This window comes from Panthera tigris, chromosome A1, assembly GCF_018350195.1.
Source record: "Panthera tigris isolate Pti1 chromosome A1, P.tigris_Pti1_mat1.1, whole genome shotgun sequence".
In the NCBI taxonomy this organism is placed as follows: domain Eukaryota; kingdom Metazoa; phylum Chordata; class Mammalia; order Carnivora; family Felidae; genus Panthera; species Panthera tigris.
In genome coordinates this window covers 237,462,203-237,485,157 of record NC_056660.1, presented here as the reverse complement: position 1 = coordinate 237,485,157, position 22,955 = coordinate 237,462,203, and the positions used below count along the sequence as shown (strand labels likewise).

At 65.8% G+C, this 22,955-nt stretch overlaps 1 protein-coding gene across 1 annotated transcript; it reads left to right on the top strand.

Moving 5' to 3' along the window:
- The first annotated feature begins 3,207 nt into the window (after window positions 1-3,207).
- SLC6A19 (solute carrier family 6 member 19) lies at window positions 3,208-20,241 on the top strand. Its single transcript, XM_042998084.1, has 12 exons — window positions 3,208-3,462; window positions 9,036-9,176; window positions 12,270-12,407; window positions 13,416-13,597; window positions 13,891-14,001; window positions 14,165-14,277; window positions 15,396-15,524; window positions 15,624-15,780; window positions 17,533-17,737; window positions 17,826-17,985; window positions 19,629-19,791; window positions 19,973-20,241. Exons 1-12 carry the CDS (start codon window positions 3,261-3,263, stop codon window positions 20,174-20,176), a joined length of 1,905 nt encoding a protein of 634 aa, XP_042854018.1. The 5' UTR covers window positions 3,208-3,260; the 3' UTR covers window positions 20,177-20,241.
- The last annotated feature ends 2,714 nt before the right edge of the window (window positions 20,242-22,955 follow it).

The window sequence follows — 22,955 nt, the reverse complement described above, 5'->3', positions numbered from 1 at the left end:
AACCAGGGAAGGAAAGCAGAGAGGGGAGCAGAGGGGCGGGCAATGGGCAGCCCTGTGTGCTCACGTCACCACTTGACCATGGGGGACCGTGGCCTGGTGGACGCTGCAGGGAGCCGGGCAGGGGGAGCATCCAGAGCCCCAAGGCCCTGGGGCGGATGTGGGCCCGGTGGGCTGGAGTGGGGGGACGGGGTCGGGGTCAAGGCGGGTCGGGTGGGACTCCTGGCACTGAGACCCTTGGCCTTAGAGTGCAGGAGCTGATTCTAGGGGGCAGGAGGGGGAAAGAGGGGGCAGGAGGGAGTGGGGTGGGGACAGGAGGGGACGGGGGGGCAGGAGTGGCAGGAGGGAGCAGGGGGAGTGGGGGGAGGCAGGGGAGCACGAGGGCCCTCAGCCTCATGGGGGCTGTGGCAGAAGCCCCCCACCTCCTGCTGGGTCTATGTCTGTGCCCCGCATTCCACACCCCAATTCCGGCCCCCCACCTAGGAGGGCAGAGCCCGGAGAGCCCGTGGGTGGCACCCGGGCACCCGGCCTTGGGGGCACTCCACTGCACCCCAGGGCAGGGCAGAAAGTACTGCTTTGCTGTGGGGCCCAAGCAAGCTCTGGGGCCTGGCTGGAGCCCCTGTCCCTGTTGTGGGGACCCTGGTTGCTCAGGCCTAGCTCTCAGGCACCTGGCCTTCTCTCACCCAGGTACACTTCCCAGATATTTTCCCGGAAGATAGCCATGGAGTTGGCTACCGCGATCACGTTTTACAGATGGGGAAGCTGGGGCTCAGAGCCCCGAGATCTGATCTGGGGCTGAGGCTCGGTTGCAGGGGTGGGGGCCTTGGCCGCCACAGGGAAGGCAGTCCGGGTCTGGGTTCCTGTGGAAGCTTCCAGAGAGAGCTGCCCGGAGGAAGCCCCAGGTACACCCCTCAGGGGGGCCTGTGGTGGGGCGGGGACCCTCCCCCACACCAGGGCTCCTGTGGGGAGGGGCCCCCACTCCGGACACACCCAGGACAGAGCCCTGGGCCGCTCCCCACCTCAGCTCAGACTCCTCTCCCCCGCTGGCCCTCAGGGTCCAGGTAGCACCTCCGCCCTGTGTCCAGACCGTCCGCCATCCCCGTCCCCACCCCTTGGACCTGGGCCAGCCTGGGGCACCTCTTTCCTCCCTGTTTCTCTGTTCCTCTGTCTCTGTCTCTCCCTCTGTCTCTGTTCCTGTGTCTCTCCCTCTGTCTCTGTCTCTCCCTCTGTCTCTGTCTCTGTTCCTCTGTCTCTGTCTCTGTTCCTCTGTCTCTGTCTCTCCCTCTGTCTCTCTGTTCCTCTGTCTCTCCCTCTGTCTCTGTCTCTGTTCCTGTGTTTCTCCCTCTGTCTCTCCCTCTGTCTCTGTCTCTCCCTCTGTCTCTCTGTCTCTCCGTCTGTCTCTCTGTCTCTCCCTCTGTCTCTGTCTCTGTTCCTGTGTCTCTCCCTGTGTCTCTCCCTCTGTCTCTGTCTCTCCCTCTGTCTCTGTCTCTCCCTCTGTCTCTGTCTCTGTTCCTGTGTCTCTCCCTCTGTTTCTCCTCTGTCTCTGTCCCTGTGTCTCTGTCTTTCTCTCTGTCTCTGTCTCCCCTTCTGTTCCTCTGTCTCTCCCTCTGTCTCTGTCACTTCCTCTATCTCTGTTCCTGTGTCTCTCCCTCTGTTTCTGTCCCTCTGTCTCTGTCCCTCTGTCCCTGTCTCCATCTCTCCGTCTGTCTCCTCTCCTGTCCCTCTGTCTCTCCCTCTCTGTCTCTGCGGTGGCATCTGTCCGCCTGTCCTGCTCTCGTCTCAGGAACCAGATGCGCCTAAATTCTAACCTGATTCCTCCCTTCCGGCCTCCACCCTTCCCCAGTCCCCCTGTCCTAAGGGCAAAGGTCGGACTCCTGACTCACCCCTCCCGAGTGACCCTCACTCGCCTTCCCTGGATTGTTCCTCGAATGTCAGCATGAACCAGTCAAGTGGGGTGGGGTCGGGGTCAGGCAGCCCCGGGCCGGAAGGGACATTATTGTCCAGTGGAGCGGGTCACTGGGGAGACAGATAAGCAAAGGACTCCCAGCGACAGAGCCCATCCCTCTGGGAAGGACCGGGTGGGAGTGGAGGTCGGTCAACAGGGCCATCAGAGAGGGCTTTGCACCCAGCTGACCCCGCAGGCCAGTGAAGGGAGCTCCCGAGGGAACGGCCCCGAGGGGGCTGGGTGTGGCCTGCTCAGTGACCCAGGAAAAGTGGCAGCGGGCCGGAAGGATTGCCAGGTGCAGATCGCTGGTGGGCACGTCCCCACCCACACTAACTCTGTCCCAAACTCTGCTCTGCCTTCAGGATCGGCTTGGCCGTCATAACCCTCAGGTGGGGTTCTTCCCTTGCTCTCCCAGGCTAGAGGCCAGGCTGGGCTGGAGGGCACCCAGGGCCAGAGGGCACCAGGTGGAGGCTACGACGCTCTCTGCGTGTGCCGCGGGCCCCCCAAGCCTCCCTGCTTGACCGCAGTGGAACCCCGTTTCCCACTGCCGTCCCCCCACCCCTCTCGGGGCCGCCCCATGCCCGGCGCTGGGTAGGAGGACAGAAATCCCGCAGCTGCCCGGAGAGGCTGGGGGACAGCCGGGTGACGACCCGGGGAGCCGAGCGCCCTGGGGGCTGCTGTGGGTCCCAGGGGCCCACCTACAGGCACCCCGCATCTGAAGGGGCTTCGGTACCCAGATGCCAGCGGGGACCCAAAGCTCCCTGGGAAGCTGGTTAGAGCCTGGTGCTCGGGGCCCGGAGGGGTCCAGGCGGCTCCAAACACCGAGTGAGCAGGGCAGTGGGCTGCTCCCAGGGCCCAGGTCCACCTCACGGCCCTGGACGGGGTGGGGCGGGGCAGGGATGGCCCCGCACATAGCCTGCTGGCAGAAGGAGCCGGGGAGAGGGGGGGCCGCCCCACCTCCTTCTGCCGCTGGGGAGTGTGACGGTGAGCCCGAGCCGAGCATCCCAGGGTCTGGAGAGCAGCGGTGTCCTGCAGGGAGGGGGGGAAGGGAGCACCCTGGGGGCGGGAGCCCTGGCGGCTGCGTTTGCTCAGTGGGAGGGGCCGGCCAGCGCCTGTGGGGCAGTCCCGAGGGTCTGCGGCGCCTCCACAGATAAGGCATTAACAGTTGGGGCGGACTCACCTCCAGATCTGCTGACGCCAGGTGCTCGGGGCGAGGTGCCAAAGGTTCCCTATAAAGTGCTGGGGCTCTGGGCCTGCGGCCACTCGCCCTCTGGCTCCCGACCCGCCTGGGCCACCAGGGACCGGCCCTGCGACCACCATGGTGAGGCTCGTGTTGCCCAACCCGGGCCTGGAGGACCGGATCCCGTCCCTGGACCAGCTGGAGAGCATCGAGGCCAAGGAGGCAGGCTCCCGGCCCCAGTGGGACAACAAGGCCCAGTACATGCTCACCTGCGTGGGCTTCTGCGTGGGCCTGGGCAACGTGTGGCGCTTCCCCTACCTGTGCCAGAGCCACGGCGGAGGTGAGCCCCGGGCTGGAAGGGGGTCCGCCTGTGAACGACGGGATGGGGCCCCGGACCGAGGAGCCCATTCGCAGGGAGGGGAAGGAGTCCCCGGGGGCCGTGGTCACACACGCCGTCCCCCTGGAGTGCCACCTGCCTCCCCTGCGGATTCAGCCTCCACGTCCGCAGCGGGGGCAGGGCTGGGCAGGGTTGCAGGGTGGTCCAGGCCCCCACAGCGCTCTGCTCTTGGCTCGTGGGGCCGGCGAGGGATGTCTGCCGCCCGGACCCGCGCGTCCAAGCCTCTGTGTGCGTCCTCGAAGAGCACACCTGACCTGGATGTGAGGGGTCTGAGGGGAACCGGCCACTCCTCTGGATGGAGCCCCCTCTCCGAGAGCGGGAGGGGCAGTGGGGGACAGCCCTTCGCAGGGCCACCACGCGGGCACCGCACTCCTGCCTGGATAGAGGAGGGAGCTGGGCCGGGAGCAGGCGACCCACAGAAGGACTCCCTGACCTCAGGCCAACCCTGCCACCCCCAGAGGCCTTGGAGGGCCTTGCCTGGACCGCAGCGGTCTCCTTCCACAGGCCGAGGCTGCCCCTCTCCCTCTCCCCCGGCCCTGTGACGCTGGCTTTGTGTCCTCACCATGGTCGCTTCGCCCGCCTCCGGTCCCTATGGGCGACAGGGACGGAACCTCCATGAGTCCGCGGCCGCAGCCCTGGGGAACCCTGGGCTGGGGCTGAGCTGTAAACAAGGAGGGGTCTGGGGCAGGGGCAGGTGCTCACTGGGGAGACGGGCTGTGCAGAGCGGGCTGGCTGTCCCGGGGACGGGCGCCCCAGTGATGTGTTTGCGGGGCTGTTTGCTTCTTACTCTGAAGCACCCGCAGGCTCTCACCTGGGCTTTGTGATCTAAAAGCATCCCCGGGAAAGGCAGAAGTGCTCGTTCCTGGGTCAGCCTCAGGGGCCCTGAATTTCCCAGGGTTGAGCTTCCCAAGGTCTGGGAGGGACCTCAGGCCTCCTCAGGTCTCACAGACCCCTGATCCAGCTTCTGACTCTGGAAGCGGAAGCGGCAGCCACAGCAGAGGGGGAGCCAGAGGGAGGAGGGGCCCCAGCAGTGCAGCCTCTGCGGTCGGTCCCAGTCGGTCCCTGAGCCTGCCTCCCAGCTGCCTCTGGGGCCAATGCCCCTTCCTTCTGGGACTTTCCGCTCACGTGCCCCCCAGGGCCACCCTCAGAGAGGGTCCCAGCCTGCTCCTGCTCACTTGTAACTGGGAGCCCAGCACCCCGCAGATTTCCTGCCCCCTGGACAGGGAAGGGGGCTGGCTGCACCCCTGCACTGCGGTCCTGGTGCTGTATTCACCCGCGGGAACCGTGCCCCCAGACCCTGCAGACTGACGGGCTGTCCCCCAGTCAGCCCGGGGAGCAGAGGCCTGCCCTGCGCCCCCACAGCGAGGTTCCACGCTGGCGCCAGGGCTGGGGGTCCGACCTCTGCGCTCCGGGACCCTCCGTGGCTCACGCTCTGTCCCGTCCAGGCCACCCACGCCCACCGGGAGGCCAGCAGCCGAGCCCAGGAGGCGGAGGGCCGCAGGGAGGTGACCGCAGCCGGTGACCCTCCGCGCGACGCCTCCCACGCCTGCGGCCCCAGCTGTAAGGGGTGGGGGGGTGGTGTGACTTGAGGGAGCTGGTTCCGTGAAGACGTAACATGCCTCCAACTACTTCCAGGACTTTTGGGTAATTTGCAAAGTACGACAAATATTCATTTACTTTATTTTTAACTTTATATTTTGGGGGAAAAAAGTCAGAAAAGTAGACAAAACGACATCCCAGACCCTGATTTCGATTCAGTCGACAACGTTCTGCTGTATTCGCGGCGGTGCGCACGCACGCACCCACCCGACACGCCTGCGCGCACACATCACGCACTGACGCACATGCCCACATACCCACGAGCGCACGCACCCACGCTCTCAATGCGTGCACACCGCACGCACCTACACACGCGCGCAGCCCACACCCACGCGTGTGCACACACGCCCCCGCACATCCGCGCAACACCCACACAACACGCGCGCACCCATGCACGCATGCGTGCACAGCCCCCACACACACATTCACACGCCCGTGCACCCACACACGCACGTACGCATGCATGCACACACCCACTCACCCACGCGCGCGTGCACCCACGCGCAGTGCCCCCTCTGGCGCATGGCATTAGGAGACTGTGTGGTCACTCGAAAGGTCCCCAACGCTGGGTCTCTCTGACTGGGGTCCCCGGGGCAGCGCTGTGAAGGGCGCAGGTGCAGGTGGTTCCCGGGTGGGCTGTGTCCTCCTCCTGCACCGCCTCGGGGGTCTGTGTTTGGCTAGTGCTCCTCCCACCTCAGTGGGAGTTGGGCACGGGCTCTGTGCTCCTCTGCAAGTGACAGAGGTCCACGAGCCCCTGAAGGGTAGGTTTATCCCCACATCACATGGTGGGGTGGCACACAGCCACCCCACGCCCTGACCCAGAGCGTGCACGGGGCACGCGCTCTCACAGGGAAGCTTCCTGGGGCAGGAGAGAGCATCGGAGGGGGGTGGGGTGGGAATAGGATGCAAATGGGACTGGGGTGGGACTGGGGTGGGACTGGGGTGGGTATGGGAAGGTGCTGCAGGGTTTGTGGGTCACCCTGACCTAGGAGGAAACCCGTGTGTGGACGTGGGCCTGGGCCGGGGCGCTGGGCAGGGGCACGTGAGCCGAGCCCAGAGCTGGCATCAGGAACTCCTCCAAGGGTCCCTGTCTGTCCCCTCCCCCAGAGTCCCTGCTGCCACTTGTCAGACGCATCTCCGGGTGTACTTCTCTTTAGGAGTTTCCTCCTCTGTGAGCTCAGATAGTATCGCCCTTCTGTGCCTTGGCCATGGTGACCCCGTGCTGTCCTCCCGGGCCTGGAAAGGACCTGGGCACGGGCTCTAAGGTGCAGGCCCCAGGGGCAGGGAGGGCAGAACGGCTCGCCCAAGATGGCCCTCTGGTGTTTGGGTGATTTCTGGAGAGTTCAGTCTGGTCTGGACTGTGGACGGAAGGCGGGAAGGCCCGGGGGTGGGGGTGTGGGGGGCAGCAATCCACATCTCCCTTCAGAATGACAGTGACAGGGATGGAGGGGAGGGACCCTGGGGGTGACAGTGAAAGGGTTGGGGGGGGAGGGACCCTGGGGGAGGCAGGTCCCCCACCCACACATCTGTCGCCATCGCCTACGGGAGCCTGGGGAAATGATGCCAGTTTCCCGGGACCAATTCCGTGATGAGTGCCACCCACATCCCACAAAGCCCCTGGCGGCCTGTTGAGAGTGTGGTTACCCCTCAGGACTAACACAACTGGGCCTCCCGTGGGTCTCCAGACTCCCCGCCCTGTTTCCCGGTTCCTTAGAACGCCAGCCGTGCTTCCGCACCAGCGGGTCTGTCCCCCTTGGGTGCCGTCCACCCCTCCCCCGTGCAGCAGGCTGCCTCTGCGTGTGTGTGCGCGCGTGTCCACCGGTGCGGAAGCCTGGGCAGCACAGGGACGCCCGTCTCCAGGGACCTTTGGAACCACATCCAGGCGCCACGGTGCCTGCTGGCCGCTCTCCCTCCTCTGCCCTTCCCTGCTTCCTCCACCTTTACCCACGGGAAGGAAAGAAGTAGCTGGGTTTAAAAAAAAAAAAGCCACGTATCCCCCAGGGCCTAATCTGTACAGAGCTCTCGGCCTCGCTGGAGAACATTCTCATCCCTGGAAAAGAGCGTGGGGCCGAGGGGGCTGCTCCAGGCTGGACGCTGCCCGGGGCCAGGGTACTGGGTAGGCAGACCCACCTGCCTCGCTGGGATGCGCCCCACAACGTGGGGGCACAGACGGCTCATTTTGGGCATGTGCCTGACCCCTCCTCCCCCCTTCCCCCACTGGCTGTGCCCACCGGGGCGGAGCCTCACACTCAGGGGAGCCGCCCACCTGGAGGAGCTTGTGTGCGGGAGGGCGCCGGGAGAACCGAGGCGGCTTCCTGGAAGAGGGGCTATCCGAATGGGGTTTCCCAGGATGAATAGGAGTTTCCTGATGGGGATGCAGGGACCGGAAGGCTGGTGGGTGAAAGTGGCGTCATGAGAAAAGGGGAGACTGAAGGACATTCTGGAGCCTTGTCCCCAAACGGACTTGTTTTCTTGGTAATTTTGCTCAGAGATTTTTTTTCTTTCTTTTATTTAAAAAAAAATGTTTACTTTTGAGAGAGATAGAGCACGTGAGGTGGCAGGAGGACAGAAACAGAGGGGGGCAGGGTATCCAAAGTGGGCTCTGTGCTGACAGCAGCGAGCCTGACGCAGGGCTCGAACTCACAGTGAGATCGTGGCCTGAGCTGATGTTGGGCCTTTGACCGGCCGAGCTTCCAGGCGTCCCGCTTAGAGATTCAAATCAAGCCCCTAAGAAAACGTTGGAGAGGCAGCTCTTTTCTTTTATCTTAACCCTCACGGACACGGTGACACGGTGACACGGTGAGCAGGTCCTGGTGGGGTGTAGGTGGCCCCTGCCCGTGAGCCTGTGGCCCGGGCTGGGCCCCCAGACCCAAGGGGATCCAGCTGGTGGGTCTTCGTTCCCCGTGCCCGTCCTCGCTCTTTGATTTTCTGTCATTGTCACCTTGAGGGCCACATCCCCAGTCGTGGCCCATGCCCCTTGCTGTCCTGGAATTTTGACCTCGGCATCTGAAGGGGCCTGTCCCTGGAGTCCCGCGTTGGGAGGGAGGCCACTCAGGCAGTCCAGCACGCAGACCGAGGATGGCCCACTGCGGGGTGGGAGCGCCCCTGGGCTCTGCGCGGGGGTGGGGGTGGGGCTGTCCCTCCCGACACAAGGGACCCCGCAGAGGAGAAAGAGGCAGGGAGCGAACCCAGGGCAGAGGGGGTATAGGCTGATGCTGGCAGAGATGGCCCAGGAGAGGGACCGAATGCTCGCCCCTCCCCCGCCCCCCGCCGAACGCACCGGTCAGTCCTGAAGCCATCAGTGTGTCCAGACCCTCGTCGGCAGTCCCTACAGCGCAGCTGCAACCTGGCCCGAAGTTCACGCTCTGGTGACCTCGGCTGTGCTGGTCTCTGCTAGGTCGCGCTGGGCCCGAGGAGGGAGCGGCCCAGGGGCCCCGAGCCCGCCGCCTTCGCTAATTTCCCGTCTCAACCTGCAGCCTGGTCCTGGTGCCCCCAGTCCCGGGGGTCCCTGCATCCCCTCATGTGGTCGCGGCTCCGGGTCAGGGCCTTCCGAGGCCCTCAGTGTTGCCCAGCTAGCCTCCCGAGGCTCAGATCAAGGACCCCGGCGTGCACTCCCCCGGGTCGGTGTCTGAACCCTCCGCTCCCGTGACCTCTCCCCTCTGACCCTCGCACCTGGCTCCCCCCGGCACGCGGACGCCTCCGCTGATTCCGGGGGCTGCCGTCACGGCCCACGGACGCCACCGTCGGGAGGTGGCGCGTGGTGGCTCCCTGCGCGGCGGTGCTCGTGGCCTTGTGGTCGGGAACCTCCCAAGTTTGTGTCTCTGCAGGTGCTTCCTACAAACGCCCGCGTCGCCAGGGGTGGCCCGTCGCCCTCCCGTGAGCCGTCCTCTGACACGCTGCCGCTTCTCCCCACGCAGGGGCCTTCATGATCCCGTTCCTCATCCTGCTGGTCGTGGAGGGCATCCCCCTGCTGCACCTGGAGTTCGCCATCGGGCAGAGGCTGCGGAAGGGGAGCGTGGGCGTCTGGAGCTCCATCCACCCGGCCCTCAAGGGCGTAGGTGCGCCGCCGGGCTCTGCCGGGGTCCCCTATTGGCAGCGGGTGCCCCTCCTTCCTTGCCCGCCTTCACTGCCTGATTTCAGGGAGAGGAGGGGCCCAGCGCTTAGGCCCCGCCCCCGGGCCTTCGCAGACCCCTCCTTACAAGCTCAGGTCAGGGCCTGGGTCACTGCTGGCCGCCGGGGGCCAGCGGGGCAGCGGACACCATCCTGAGGCCCCAGGCGCCCAGCGGGTTGGAGGGTGTAGACGCACGGGGAGAGTAGAGACCCCCGCCCCTGCCGACTCCCTGCCCTGATCAGGGCTCGGGAGTGGCTGGATGGCCCCGAGGTGGGCTGACTGCTGAGGCCACACTCTTGCTCTCCAAGCTTCCTCCGTCCACTCCTTAAGGTCAGCAAGGAGGTTCCTCCCCAGCAGTGACACCTCGGCCGGCACTGACTCCTCGGCTGGCACTGACCCCTCGCCCCAGCACTGACCCCTCAGCCAACAGTGACCCCTCGCCCAGCACTGACCCCTCACCCCAGCACTGACTCCTCACCCAGCAGTGACCCTTCACCCGGCACTAACCCCTCACCCAGCAGTGACCCTCGCCCAGAACTGATCCCTTGCCCGGGGGTGACCCCTCGCCCGGCAGTGACCCCTCACCCGGCACTGACCCCTAGCCCGGCACTGACCCCTCGCCCCAGCACTGACCCCTCAGCCAGCAGTGACCCCTCGCCCAGCACTGACCCCTCACCCCAGCACTGACTCCTCACCCAGCAGTGACCCCTCGCCCGGCACTGACCCCTCGCCCCAGCACTGACCCCTCGCCCCAGCACTGACCCCTCAGCCAGCAGTGACCCCTCGCCCAGCACTGACCCCTCACCCCAGCACTGACTCCTCACCCAGCAGTGACCCCTTGTCCGGCACTGACCCCTCGCCCCAGCACTGACCCCTCACCCACCAGTGACCCCTCACCGGCACTGACCTCTCGCCTGGCCTGACCCCTCACCCCAGCAGTGACACCTCACCCGGCACTGACCCCTTGCCCACCAGTGACCACTTGCCCGGTAGTGACCCCTCGCCTGGCACTGACCCCTCACCCCAGCAGTGATACCTCACCCGGCAGTGACCCCTCGCCCAGCACTGACCTCTCGCCCGGCACTGACCCCTCATCCCAGCACTGACCCCTCGCCCGGCAGTGACCCCTCGCCCCAGCACTGACCCCTCGCCCCAGCACTGACCCCTCAGCCAGCAGTGACCCCTCGCCCAGCACTGACCCCTCACCCCAGCACTGACTCCTCACCCAGCAGTGACCCCTTGTCCGGCACTGACCCCTCGCCCCAGCACTGACCCCTCACCCACCAGTGACCCCTCACCGGCACTGACCTCTCGCCTGGCCTGACCCCTCACCCCAGCAGTGACACCTCACCCGGCACTGACCCCTTGCCCACCAGTGACCACTTGCCCGGTAGTGACCCCTCGCCTGGCACTGACCCCTCACCCCAGCAGTGATACCTCACCCGGCAGTGACCCCTCGCCCAGCACTGACCTCTCGCCCGGCACTGACCCCTCATCCCAGCACTGACCCCTCACCCGGCAGTGACCCCTCGCCCCAGCACTGACCCCTCACCCCAGCACTGACTCCTCACCCAGCAGTGACCCCTCACCCGGCACTAACCCCTCACCCAGCAGAGACCCTCGCCCAGAACTGATCCCTTGCCCGGGGGTGACCCCTAGCCCGACACTGACCCCTCGCCCCAGCACTGACCCCTCAGTCAGCAGTGACCCCTCGCCCAGCACTGACCCTTCACCCGGCAATGACACCTCACCCGGCACTGACCCCTCGCCCACCAGTGACCACTTGCCCGGTAGTGACCCCTCGCCTGACACTGACCCCTCACCCCAGCAGTAACACCTCACCCGGCACTGACCCCTCGCCCACCAGTGACTCCTCACCCGGCACTGATACCTCGCCCGGCTCTCACCCCTCGCCCGGCACTGACCTCTCACCCCAGCGGCGACCCCTTACCCGGAGGTGACCCCTCGCCCGGCACTGACCTCTCGCCCGGCACTGACCCCTCACCCCAGCACTGACCCCTCACCCCAGCACTGACCCCTCACCCGGCAGTGACCCCTCACCCAGCAGTGACCCCTCACCCGGCAGTGACCCCCTCACCCAGCAGTGACCCCTCACCCAGCACTGACCCCTCACCCGGCACTGACCCCTCACCCCAGCACTGACCCCTCACCCGGCACTGACCCCTCACCCCAGCACTGACCCCTCGCCCACCAGTGACCACTTGCCCGGTAGTGACCCCTCGCCTGACACTGACCCCTCACCCCAGCAGTAACACCTCACCCGGCACTGACCCCTCACCCGGCAGTGACCCCTCACCCAGCAGTGACCCCTCACCCGGCAGTGACCCCCTCACCCAGCAGTGACCCCTCACCCAGCACTGACCCCTCACCCGGCACTGACCCCTCGCCCCAGCACTGACCCCTCACCCGGCACTGACCCCTCACCCCAGCACTGACCCCTTGCCCGGCAGTGACCCCTCACCCCAGCACTGACCCCTCACCCGGCAGTGACCCCCTCACCCAGCACTGACCCCTCACCCCAGTACTGACCCCTCGCCTAGCACTGACCCCTTGCCCAGCAGTGACCCCTTGGCCGGCGCTGACCCCTCACCAGGCGCTGACCCCTCAACCCAGCACTCACTCCTCACCCAGCAGTGACCCCTCAACCACCAGTGACCCCTCAGCCGGCACTGACCTCTCGCCCGGCACTGACCCCTCACCCCAGCACTGACCCCTCACCCGGCAGTGACCCCTCACCCAGCAGTGACCGCCTCACCTGGAACTGACCCCTTGCCTGGCACTGACCCCTCGCCCAGCAGTGACCCCTCGCCCACCAGTGACCCCTCACCCGGCACTGACCCCTCGCCCACCAGTGACCCGTCGCCCGGCACTGACCCCTCACCCCAGCAGTGACCCCTCGCCCGGCAGTGACCCTTTGCCTGGCACTGACCCCTCGCCCGGCACTGACCCCTCGCCCGGCACTGACCCCTCTCCCAGCAGTGACCCCCACTCCTGAGCAGTGACGGTCTGGTCCCTCCAGGCATCGCGTCCATGTTCGTGTCCTTCATGGTGGGCCTCTACTACAACACCATCATCGCCTGGGTCATGTGGTACTTCTTCAACTCCTTCCAGGACCCCCTGCCCTGGAGTGAGTGTCCGCTCAACGCCAACAGGACAGGTGAGCCCTGGGCAGGGCCGGGGAGCTGGCGAGCTGCCACTAGCAGGGTGGGGAGGCCGCACCTTTGATCACGCGGGCTGACCGTCCACGGACACTTGCCCTCTGATTTTCCAGATTTTGGATGCCTGGAGCTCAGGTCGGGCAAAACCCAGGGCACACTTAAGGCAACAGGGCATTAAAAGAAGGGCACGTTGCAGGAGAAAAGCCCTTAAAATTGGTGGCTTCCCCGTCAGGAGGGGCGGCGTGGCCCAGGAAGGGGGTGCTGCCCATCCGCCTGGGCCTTGCAGCGAGGACAGCCGTGCGTGGGGTTCTGAGTTGCCGGCGGGGGGGGGGTGTGCGTGGGGTGTCCCGGAAGCCGCTCCCCGACATTGTTGGGACGGCGTCGTGAGCCCTCCCCGGGCCAAGCCTGTGGGGTTCTTGTCTGCCTGCAGCAGGGACAAGAGGGAGAAGGCAGGCAGTCAAGGCCCGGGTGCACACCCCACACATGCACGCGTGTGTGGGTGTGCATATGTGCATGCACACATAGGTCTGTGTGCATGTGCACACATGTATGCATGGGAGGTGTGTTTGCGTGCAGGTACACTCGTGTGCACATATTTGTGTGAATGTGCACCGTGTGTGGGTGCATATGCATATGTGGGTGTGCATGTGCGGGTGTGCGGGTGTATGCGTGCATGTGTAGGCGTGCGTTTGTGGGTACGCGTGTGCATGTGTATGCGTGTATGTGCGGGTGTGGGTGTGCATGCGTGGGTGTGCGGGTGTGGGTGTACATGTGTGGGCATGCGGGTGTGTGGGCGTGCGGGTGTGTGTGCACGGGTGTGCGTGTGCGCATGTATGGGTGTGAGTGCGGGTGTGCATGTGTGGGTGTGCACGGGCACATACAACGTCCCCGCTGTCAATGTCTCAAAAACACGACCTGTGTTTCCCATGGCTCGGGCCCCGGTCCCCGTTCCTCACCTTGGCTCGCACCCCGTGCCCGCTCTGATGTGTGCGAGTGCCCGCCCCCAGGCTACGTGGAGGAGTGCGCGCGCAGCTCCTCCGTGGACTACTTCTGGTACCGGGAGACCCTCAACATCTCCACCTCCATCAGCGACTCCGGCTCCGTGCAGTGGTGGGTCCTGCTCTGCCTGACCTGTGCCTGGAGCGTGCTCTACGTGTGCACCATCCGCGGCATCGAGACCACCGGCAAGGTGCCCGCGGGGCTGGGGGGCGCCCGTGCACCTTCGGCCGCTGTGAGGGTCGTGACCCCTCCCCCCCACCGCTGTCTGGGCAGGGCCTCTGCTGCCCACGTGCTCAGGAAGCCGTGGGACCCACGGTATCCCCAGTCGGGAGGCACCAGATGGTCCCAGTCCCGCAGAACGCTGGGAAGTGGAGGGTCGGGCACACCTCCCTGCCTGGAGTCTGGGGGCCAGGGGCACCCGGGAGGGGGTCCTAACCGGCAGCCCTCTCTTCCCACCCCCCCCCTCACCTGCCCCGCCCACAGGCCGTGTACGTCACCTCGACGCTGCCCTACGTGGTCCTGACCATCTTTCTCATCCGGGGTCTGACACTGAAGGGAGCCACCAATGGTATCGTGTTTCTCTTCACGCCCAACGTGAGTCCCCTGAGGTCCGCCCAGAGGCAGGGGGTGGCCGGGCCGGGGGCGTCAGGGGCCCATCGGCTCAAGTACGGCTGTGTGGACAGAGGGTGGCCGCCACCGGGCCGTGTGTCAGCCAGCACCTTGGGAGTGAGGCTGAGGGGTCTCTGTCCTGCCACAGGTCACGGAGCTGGCCAACCCGGTCACCTGGCTGGACGCGGGGGCTCAGGTCTTCTACTCCTTCTCGCTGGCCTTCGGGGGTCTCATCTCCTTCTCCAGCTACAACTCTGTGCAGTGAGTGCGGGCGGGCCTCCCTACCAAGGGCGGGGGCGGGGGGTACAGGGACCTGGGTCCCAGCAGTGGGGGCGGCCACAGGGTGCATAGAGGCGGGCTGGTGACTCCGGAGGGCTTTCACCAGGGGGGTCCCTCCAGCGAGGCCCGTTTACGACCCAGCCTCCCCTTGGCACCTCGGTCTCCGTGACCCTGAGCCCTGGTGTTCCACCCCCCTCGCCCCCGGGCACCCAGGACCCCCAGGGGCGCCCGTCCCTGCAGCCCAGCCCAGGCCGACACCCACACGGCAGGGGCCCAAACCCCCAGGGTCTCCAGGACCTTCCGGTTGGGACCAGTGGTCCAGCAGAGAGCGAGCCTCGGGAGCAGACGCGGAGGGGGAAGGGCCGTGGTGCTGGGCGGGACAGGACATGCTCCCCCCCCCGCCCCGCCCCGGGGCCGTTCACCCGCTGGGCTCCCACGTTCCCAGGGTCGTGCCAGTGCCGTCTCCAGGCCCCGCAGATGCCGCCCGCCCCAGGGAGCCCCGTGCCCCCTCCCCTGAACCAGCCGCCGCCTCTTGGGCTGTTTCGAGGGCACGGACTCCCGGGAGCCGTCCTCTGCGTCTGGTTTCCGTCACCGCACCATGTCCTTGGGGTCCGGCCCTGCTGCAGCCTGTGTCGGGGCGTGCTTCCTCCCACGACCGAGCCACGCCCGGTGTGTGGACGGGCACGCTGTGTTCACCCAGCCGTCCCGTGGCGGGCCCGATTTTTCCACACCCTCGCCAACACCTTATTATCCCACTTTCTGATGCCGGCCATCAGAAGCATCTGGAAGGAGGGTGTTGGCATCAGCGGGTGGGGGTGGGAGGTCAGGGGCCGTGTTCTGGGCCCTCTGGGCTGCAGGGGGGCTTTGGGCGTCCAGGGGGAGTTGGGGGTCCTGGCCAAGCCCAGCACCTCGAAGCCTCACGACCCAGGGGAGTAGGGATTTGAACCCGGGGTCTCCGGGACTGGCGGCTATGGGGGCGTGGGGAAGTGGCAGAAGGGCAGAGCGGGGTCGGGACGCAGCTGCGCCGTCTTCGCTGAGCGCCCACACGGGCCGGGCGGGCGTCCCCGGCCGTCAGTGACCAGCCAGTGCTCTCACTGCAGCAACAACTGTGAGAGGGACTCGGTGATCGTGTCGGTCATCAACGGCTTCACGTCCGTGTACGCGGCCACCGTGGTCTACTCCATCATCGGCTTCCGTGCCACCGAGCGCTTCGACGACTGCTTCAACACGTAGGTGGCTCGCCCGCCCTGAGGAGCTTGCAAACTGCCTCCAGGGAGCACCCCCTGCCCCCCCCCCCCGGGCCTGCAGCCAGCCTGGCTCTCTTCCAGGAACATCCTGACGCTTATCAACGGCTTCGACCTGCCTGAGGGCAACGTGACGCAGGAGAACTTCGCGGAGGTGCAACAGTGGTTCAATGCCACGGAGCCCGAGGCCTACGCGAAACTGCATTTCCAGACCTGCGACATGAACTCCTTCCTCTCGGAGGTCGGTGCCTTGGGTGGCGCCCCTGCGGTTCGGGCTCTGGGGGCAGGGGGCGGGCGCCTAGCTTCCCCTGCGAGCCCGGTGCCCACGGGCCTGGCCTCCTCCAGTGCCTCACGTCAAACACGTGAAAACACCCCGTGGGCTACTTTTACTATAGTTCCTCCTACAAAAACGCCAGTGTCCTTATAACCGTCTCGCAATCTCGCTCGATTGGCGTATGTCACTCGGGGAGGCTGACACCTTAGTACAGCTGCAGATCTCCTCTGATGTGCCACTGCCTTTGAACTCCAGTCTTATTTTCCCTTTTATTAAAAACATGTTTTTGCCATCTTTTTGGGAGAGCGCAAGGTAGGAAGGGGCAGAGAGAGGGGGACGGAGGATCCAAAGCAAGCTCTGCACGGATAGGCTGTCTGCACAGAGTGTGACATGGGGTTCGAATTCACAAACTGCGAGATCATGGCCCGAGCCGAGGTCGACGCTCAACTGACCGGGCCACCTGGGCGCCCCTCTAAGTCCAATTTTAATGATGAGTAATGTTTCCATATCGTTAAGGTTTATGAGCCCGAATTTATCAGTTTTAATTCTGCAATTTTCTTATTTGGAGCCGCACGGTATTTGGGGCATGCCACATGCCACCAGGGCCCTGGCCGCGAGTTTTCCATCAGCAGTGGGTCCCCGCCGCCCCGTCCCCAGCCCCAGGCCACCAGGCTGCTGCGTCTGCCTCCGGTTTTGCTGCAGTCTGTGCCCCGAGGCTGGCTGGGCTCGCCCGCTCATCCTGAGTTTCCTCGCACGGGCGCACCGCTGCCCTTAGCCCCCACGTCCTCCCGAAGTCCTGGCTCGCCCCGCAGGGCGGAGCTGGTGTGTGGAGGGCAGCGGCACGTTTTCCACAGACTCACGTAGATGCCGTGAAGTTACTTTGGGGTCCCTGACTTCTGAGTGGGTCCCCGGGACCAGAGCCCGTGACCTGCAGGGAACACGGGGGCCCCGGGCTCCCGACTTAGCCTCTCAGCCCCACCAGGAACACCCACTGCCTGGAGGGAGGACCCAAGGCAGAGGTCTCACTGACCCACGTGGGGCCAAAGGCAGGGGCACGGGGTCAGCCGGGGTGCCACGCGGAGCCCTGGCGCTTCTGCGTCCGCAAGCCCGTCGTCGCGCACAGCCTGGCCCACTGTTCGCAGCCCTAGGGCGTCTGTTCGGGACGCGTGCTCAGGCTAGTAAAGTCATCCTGAGCTCTGAGCCCAGCTGTGTGGGGAGCGGCTCAGGAAGCGTCCTGTGGGGTGACACCTGTCAGCGAGCAGACGGTCTGCCGTGCCTGCCACATGTCTGTCTGGGCCGCGTGGGGCCCTGACTGCTGCCAAGCAGTGCCACCCACTTCCTGGTGTTTGAACTCAGTCAGCTTTTAAAAATGCAGTTGGGCCCAAGAGATGAGTTCTGGTGGTTTTCCCGGGTGGCTGAAATCAGCGCTTTCCTTGTGCGGGGGCGGAGGAGGGGTGCTCAGCAGGTGCAGGGATGCAGAAGGACAGGGGCTCTCGGGGGGGGGGGTGGCGCTCAGCAGGTGCAGGGGCCCTCGGGGGGGCTCAGCAGGTGCAGGGATGGGCAAGGACAGGGGCCCTGGGGGGGGGAGGCTCAGCAGGTGCAGGGTCGGGCAAGGACAGGGGCCCTGGGGGGGGGGAGGCTCAGCAGGTGCAGGGTCGGGCAAGGACAGGGGCCCTCGGGAGGGCGCGTGCCTCGCTGATGGAGCTGCCCACCCTGCAGGGCGTGGAGGGCACGGGGCTGGCCTTCATCGTCTTCACGGAGGCCATCACCAAAATGCCTGTGTCCCCGCTGTGGTCCGTCCTCTTCTTCATCATGCTCTTCTGCCTGGGCCTGTCGTCCATGTTTGGCAACATGGAGGGCGTGGTCGTGCCCCTGCAGGACCTCAAGATCATCCCCGAAAAGTGGCCCAAAGAGCTGCTCACAGGTACGTGGGGCCGGGACAGCCTCCAGGCTGCAGCCTCGGCCGGGACGCGGGGCCTGGGTCCGCAGCAGCCGTGTTCTCTGTCCCGAAGGCCTCATCTGCCTGGGGACGTACCTGATCGCGTTCATCTTCACGCTGAACTCGGGCCAGTACTGGCTGTCCCTGCTGGACAGCTACGCCGGTTCCATCCCGCTGCTCATCATCGCCTTCTGCGAGATGTTTGCCGTGGTCTACGTGTACGGTGTGGACAGGTAGGAGGGAGGCAGGAAGTTCCCGCGCTCGGGGCAGGGGAAGACGGGCGTGTGTGACGCGGGGCCGAGCGTGCATGTCCCTGGAGAGCGCGCGGGGCATGGGTCGGCGGGGCCATGGGCAGAGGAGATGGGCCGCCCGGAGCCGTGTGAACTTCCAGCCGTGGGTGCTTCCAGAGCCAGCACGGATGAGCACTGACAGGCCACGCAGTCTTGGGGGTGGGAGAGAGGAATCGGCAACCACCCGGAAACAGACCCCTCCGGTCTGACCACGCGATTGAAAATTCCTAACTGAGGACAGCTGTGCCACACGGAGGCGAAGCACTGTCGTGTCTCACAGGCCGTGAAGCCTGAACTACATGAGACGCGGGCGCAGGTGGACCAGGAGCGGCTGAGTAGCCGCGGGGGTGGGGCTCGAGCAGCGGAAGTGAGAGCTGGACGCGGCCAGGGCAGGGCGCTCGCCGTGGGGAGCAAGGCTTCCCTGTGGGGCCCCAGGGCTGCCGGCCCGGGTGGGGGGGGTGCTGTGTGCTTCATTATGACTAGGGGCGCGTGGCCAGGGGAGCTCCGTGGCGTGGGCGCTCTGGGCCTTTCTAGGGGAGACAGTGCCACGCAGCCAGACGGAGCCCCAGGTGAAGAGAGGTGGTGAGTGGGCCTGTCAGTGGTCTGCACGGCCGGACGCTCAGGGCATCACGCCCCGTTTGGAGGTGAGCCGGGGCCCAGAACGTGGCCGAGGTGCCCTCGCCAGGGGCCGGGCTCACCAGGGCCTCAGAGACCGCCGGCCGGTGTCCAGCACCAGTGCGCACACACGAGCCCTTGGAGGCGCGCCGATGTCGGGATGCGGCCTCTGTACCCGCGAGAGCTTGCCCGCGCCGGGCCATAACACACTTCGAACCAGCCCGGGGGCCACCGAGGAACGCGTGCTGCCCCGCCCGCGCTCACTGCTCTAGCAGACTGGGGGAAGAGAGTTGTGATGCAGGCCCGTGACCGAGTGAATGAGGACACGGCCATCTGTGAGCGCCCTGGGACGGCGCGAAGCCAGACGCTCGTGGGGGTCGCTGCACGACACACGGGGGGACGGGCCCGCACAGAGGAGATGCACCACGGCCTCCCCGGCCCTGCTGGGTCCAGCCTGGGGCTGAGGCCTGGGCAGCGGTACCTTCCCAGAAATGTCCTCTGGATTCTCTTTGTCCTGGGCAGCTCGTGGCCACGCTCCGCGGGCGCCACGCTCATTTCTGCAGAACGCAGGCTCTGGTGCAGAAGGCAGTCCGGCCCAGGGCGGGGGGGTGGGGGCTGTCCAGCTGTGGAGCCGCTGCCCTGCAGGGAGGCTGGGACGGGACGGCCTCCCAGCCTGCCCTTCATCCCCGGAGCTCTAACCCTGCTCAGCGAGCGCCTGCCCGGACCTCCACGTGGCAAGTCTGAGGGCTGGAGCCCTGGGCGGTGGCGCCTTGGGCCTCCAGAGGCTAGTCCCTGAGGTGGCAGGTCTCTGTGCACAGGGACGGCCGGGACTCCGGTCAGAGGAAAGGCCGGGCTGTGGCTGCAGACGGTGACGTCTGTCTGGGCTGGACAGGCCAGCCGCCCTCGGCCTTGAGGGGATCGTAGGCCTGACCATGTCCCGGTGACAGCTTTCTTCCCACCTCCGTGTCCAGGTTCAACAGGGACATAGAGTTCATGATTGGCCACAAGCCCAACATCTTCTGGCAAGTCACGTGGAGGGTGGTCAGTCCACTGCTTATGCTGGTCATTTTCCTGTTCTTCTTTGTGGTCAAGGTCAACGAGGAGCTGATCTACAGCGTCTGGGACCCTGCCTATGTGAGCCGAGGGGCTGCAGCGGAGGGGGCAGTGGGGGTCTTGCTCCCTGTGGGGTCGGGAGCCCAGGTGCCCCTCCCCTCTGCCACGAGGGCCGGGAGGTGACCTACGGGGGGAGGGGCGTGTACCCTGTAGGAGACCTTGTTGGCTGTACATGCGGCTGTCACCCCTGCTCTCTCCCCAGGAGGAGTTTCCTAAATCCCAGAAGGTCACGTACCCAGGCTGGGTGTATGCCGTGGTGGTCATCGTGGCTGGGGTGCCCTGCCTGGCCATCCCCGGCTTCGCCATCTACAAGCTCATCAGGAACCACTGCCAGAGACGGGGGGACCGCCAGGGGCTGGTCAGCAGGGTGTCCACGACCTCCATCAATGGGGACCTGAAGTACTAAACGGCCTGGCCCAGGGCGTGTGGCCGTCAGAGTGAGGGGGGGTGTCCAGGCCACACACTTGAAAGTGTGTGCGTGAGTGTGTGTGTACACGTGTGGGTGTGTATGTGTGCACAGATGAGGGTATGCATGTGCATACTGTGTGTATATGTGTGTGCACGCATAGGCACGCGTGTACATGTGTGTGCATGTGTGCGCACACGTGAGCATATACACAAGTGCACGTATATACATGTGAGCATGGGGGGGTGTATGTGAGCATGTGTGCATGCCTGTGTGTGTATATATGTTGAAATGTGTGTGTGTACACGTGCATGAGTACGTGGTGGGCATGTGTATAATGTATTGTGTGCACGAGTATAAATACGTGCATACGTGTTTGTGTGCACACGCTCCAAGGACAGTCGGAGCTGCGGCGTCCTGGGGAGGCCGCGTCTGCACTGCTCGCCTGCGCCCCTCAGGACCGGCCTCGTTGCCACCCACCTTCACCTTGCTGTCGACCCTTGACCTAGGAGGTACCTGTGAGGTCGGGACACTGGTGCCCCACCTGAGGATGGCCCTTCTCAGGCCCCTTGGCTGTGAGCCTGAGAAGACTCGGCTGGGTCCTTCGGAGGCCTGACCATGCCACTGCCCCCCCCCCCAAGCTCCGAGCTCTGGCAAAGTGCCAGCTCGGTGAATTCCAGTGAGTTCCAAGCCAGTTAATCATTGCTTCTGCCGCCGCAGGGAGATGAGCAGTTAGACGGAGCTCAGCTCGGCCAGGCTGAGGCGGAAACCACCTTTGTGTTTTCCTTAAAAGGAAGTGAACCGCATGAACGCGTAGCCAGGTGTTGGAAAGGCCAGTTATACGGTAACTCGGCCGTGGGCACCACGGTCGAGGACAGTCCACGGTCCCGAGCACGGCAAGGACCGGGAGGCCTAACCGCTTGGTGCCACTGAGTGAAGTCGGGCTCTGGCTCTTCCCTCCCTGTCTCGTGAAGGTTGTTTTCTGGGATTCGACAGTCTCAGTCACGTGGCACTTGGGGTGGTTTTCTTTTTTTTTTTTTTTGAGACAGAGACAGAGCATGAACAGGGGAGGGGCAGAGAGAGGGAGACACAGAATCCGAAGCAGGCTCCAGGCTCTGAGCCATCAGCCCAGAGCCCGACGCGGGGCTCGAACTCGCGGACCGCGAGATCGTGACCTGAGCTGAAGTCGGACACTTAACCAACTGAGCCACCCAGGCGCCCCCTGGGGTGGCTTTCTTAATGGGCTGGTCGCCTCCACCCTCCACAGAAAAAGCCTGGAGACTTAAGTGAAACTGGACTTTCTGAGGATCCCCTGGGCAGGGGTGGGGACCTGGGTCCTGGCGCCGTGTTTCCCTCCCCCCCCCCACCGGGACGTCCCTGTCCCGTCGCCTCCCATCTGGCAGTGACCACGGAGCGGAGCCCCGCAGCCCCCGCTACGAACCTCCAAACATCGGGGCGTGTCCAGTCCCGTGCCGTCACCTGGGGAATCCTCGGGGCAGTGCGGGTGGCTGGCTTGCAGCCCCGCGTGCCGGGCCTTCCCGGGACCCCCGCCCCGCCCCGCTCCGGCCTCCACCCTCCCCTCGGCCTCTCCCCGAAGCCTTCCCACCCCCGCTGTGAGAACACAGTTGCAGTAACCGGTCCGTGCGCTGCCCCCTGGGGCGTGTGGAGAGGATTCTGGGGGTGTGACCCGGGGGGGATCATCCGGTCGTCCCACCCCCGGCCAGTGCCCTGCTCACAGACTCGGTGTCTCTGCAAGTTGTTGGAAACGCGGGTCTCGTGGGCATCACGTGTACCGGTCTAAATAAATCGCCATTTCATATTCTCGGCCTAAACGTCGTCTGGAGGCAGAGGGATGAGCAGACGGTGGAGCCCCAGTCGCTCCGGGCGGCGTGGACTGCGGGTCCGGCCGGGGGGCGCCACGTGGACGCCACGTCCACGTCGCTGTGTCCGCGGAGCCCGGGGCGTGGTGAGAGGCCCTGTGAAGGGCAGGCCGCGGCGCCCTGTGAGGTCAGAGGTCAGGTGGGCTGGGCGGGGGCTACACCCTCCCCTCGCCTTCTCACTCCCCCTCCCACCCAGAAAGGAGCCCCTGGAAGCGTGTCCACCGGGGTCCCCGCCTGTCCCGCAGGCGTCCACGGGGCGTCCGCGGGTCCGGGGCCTCAGCGGGTGGCCCGGGCTGAGTCTGCTGCGTCTGCCCGTCCGCCTCGAGCCCACCGCGCGGGGCCCCCGGCCTGGCTGAGCCCGCCCCTCCCCCGTGCTGTGGGCGTCACACCATCCCACCCGCTGCCTGCGGTGCCGGTGGGCGCTGGGAAGCAACAGAAGCGCCTCCACCCCCGGCCCTGACCCCTGACACTCGCCCCCCTTGGGGAGTCCCTCTGGGACACGGGCGTGCAGGGGTGAGGCGGACCTTCAGCTCGTGTGCCCGTCCCCGGAAGAGGGACGTGTGCCACCGGCCAGGAGTTTACACTCAATCTCCGGAAAATGAACGTGGCTTAGGAGCGGACAGGACACCAGAGGCCACCTGTTCCCTCCCCGGACGTTTGTCCCCCGTCTGCACGAAGACCACGCCCTTCTGCGTGGTGAACGCACTGTCCATGGCCACCGTGAGGAGGACAGTGGCACTGTCCACGGCCACCGTGAGGAGGACAGCCTGGTGGCCGTGCCCCCGATGGGCCGCCTGAGGTCACGGCCGCGTGGCGCAGGCCCGCCCCCAGGTCCCACACGCGGGTGCCGCTCGCATAACCTTCTTGAGATGACGGTGCAGTGCAGAGGAGAGACGGGG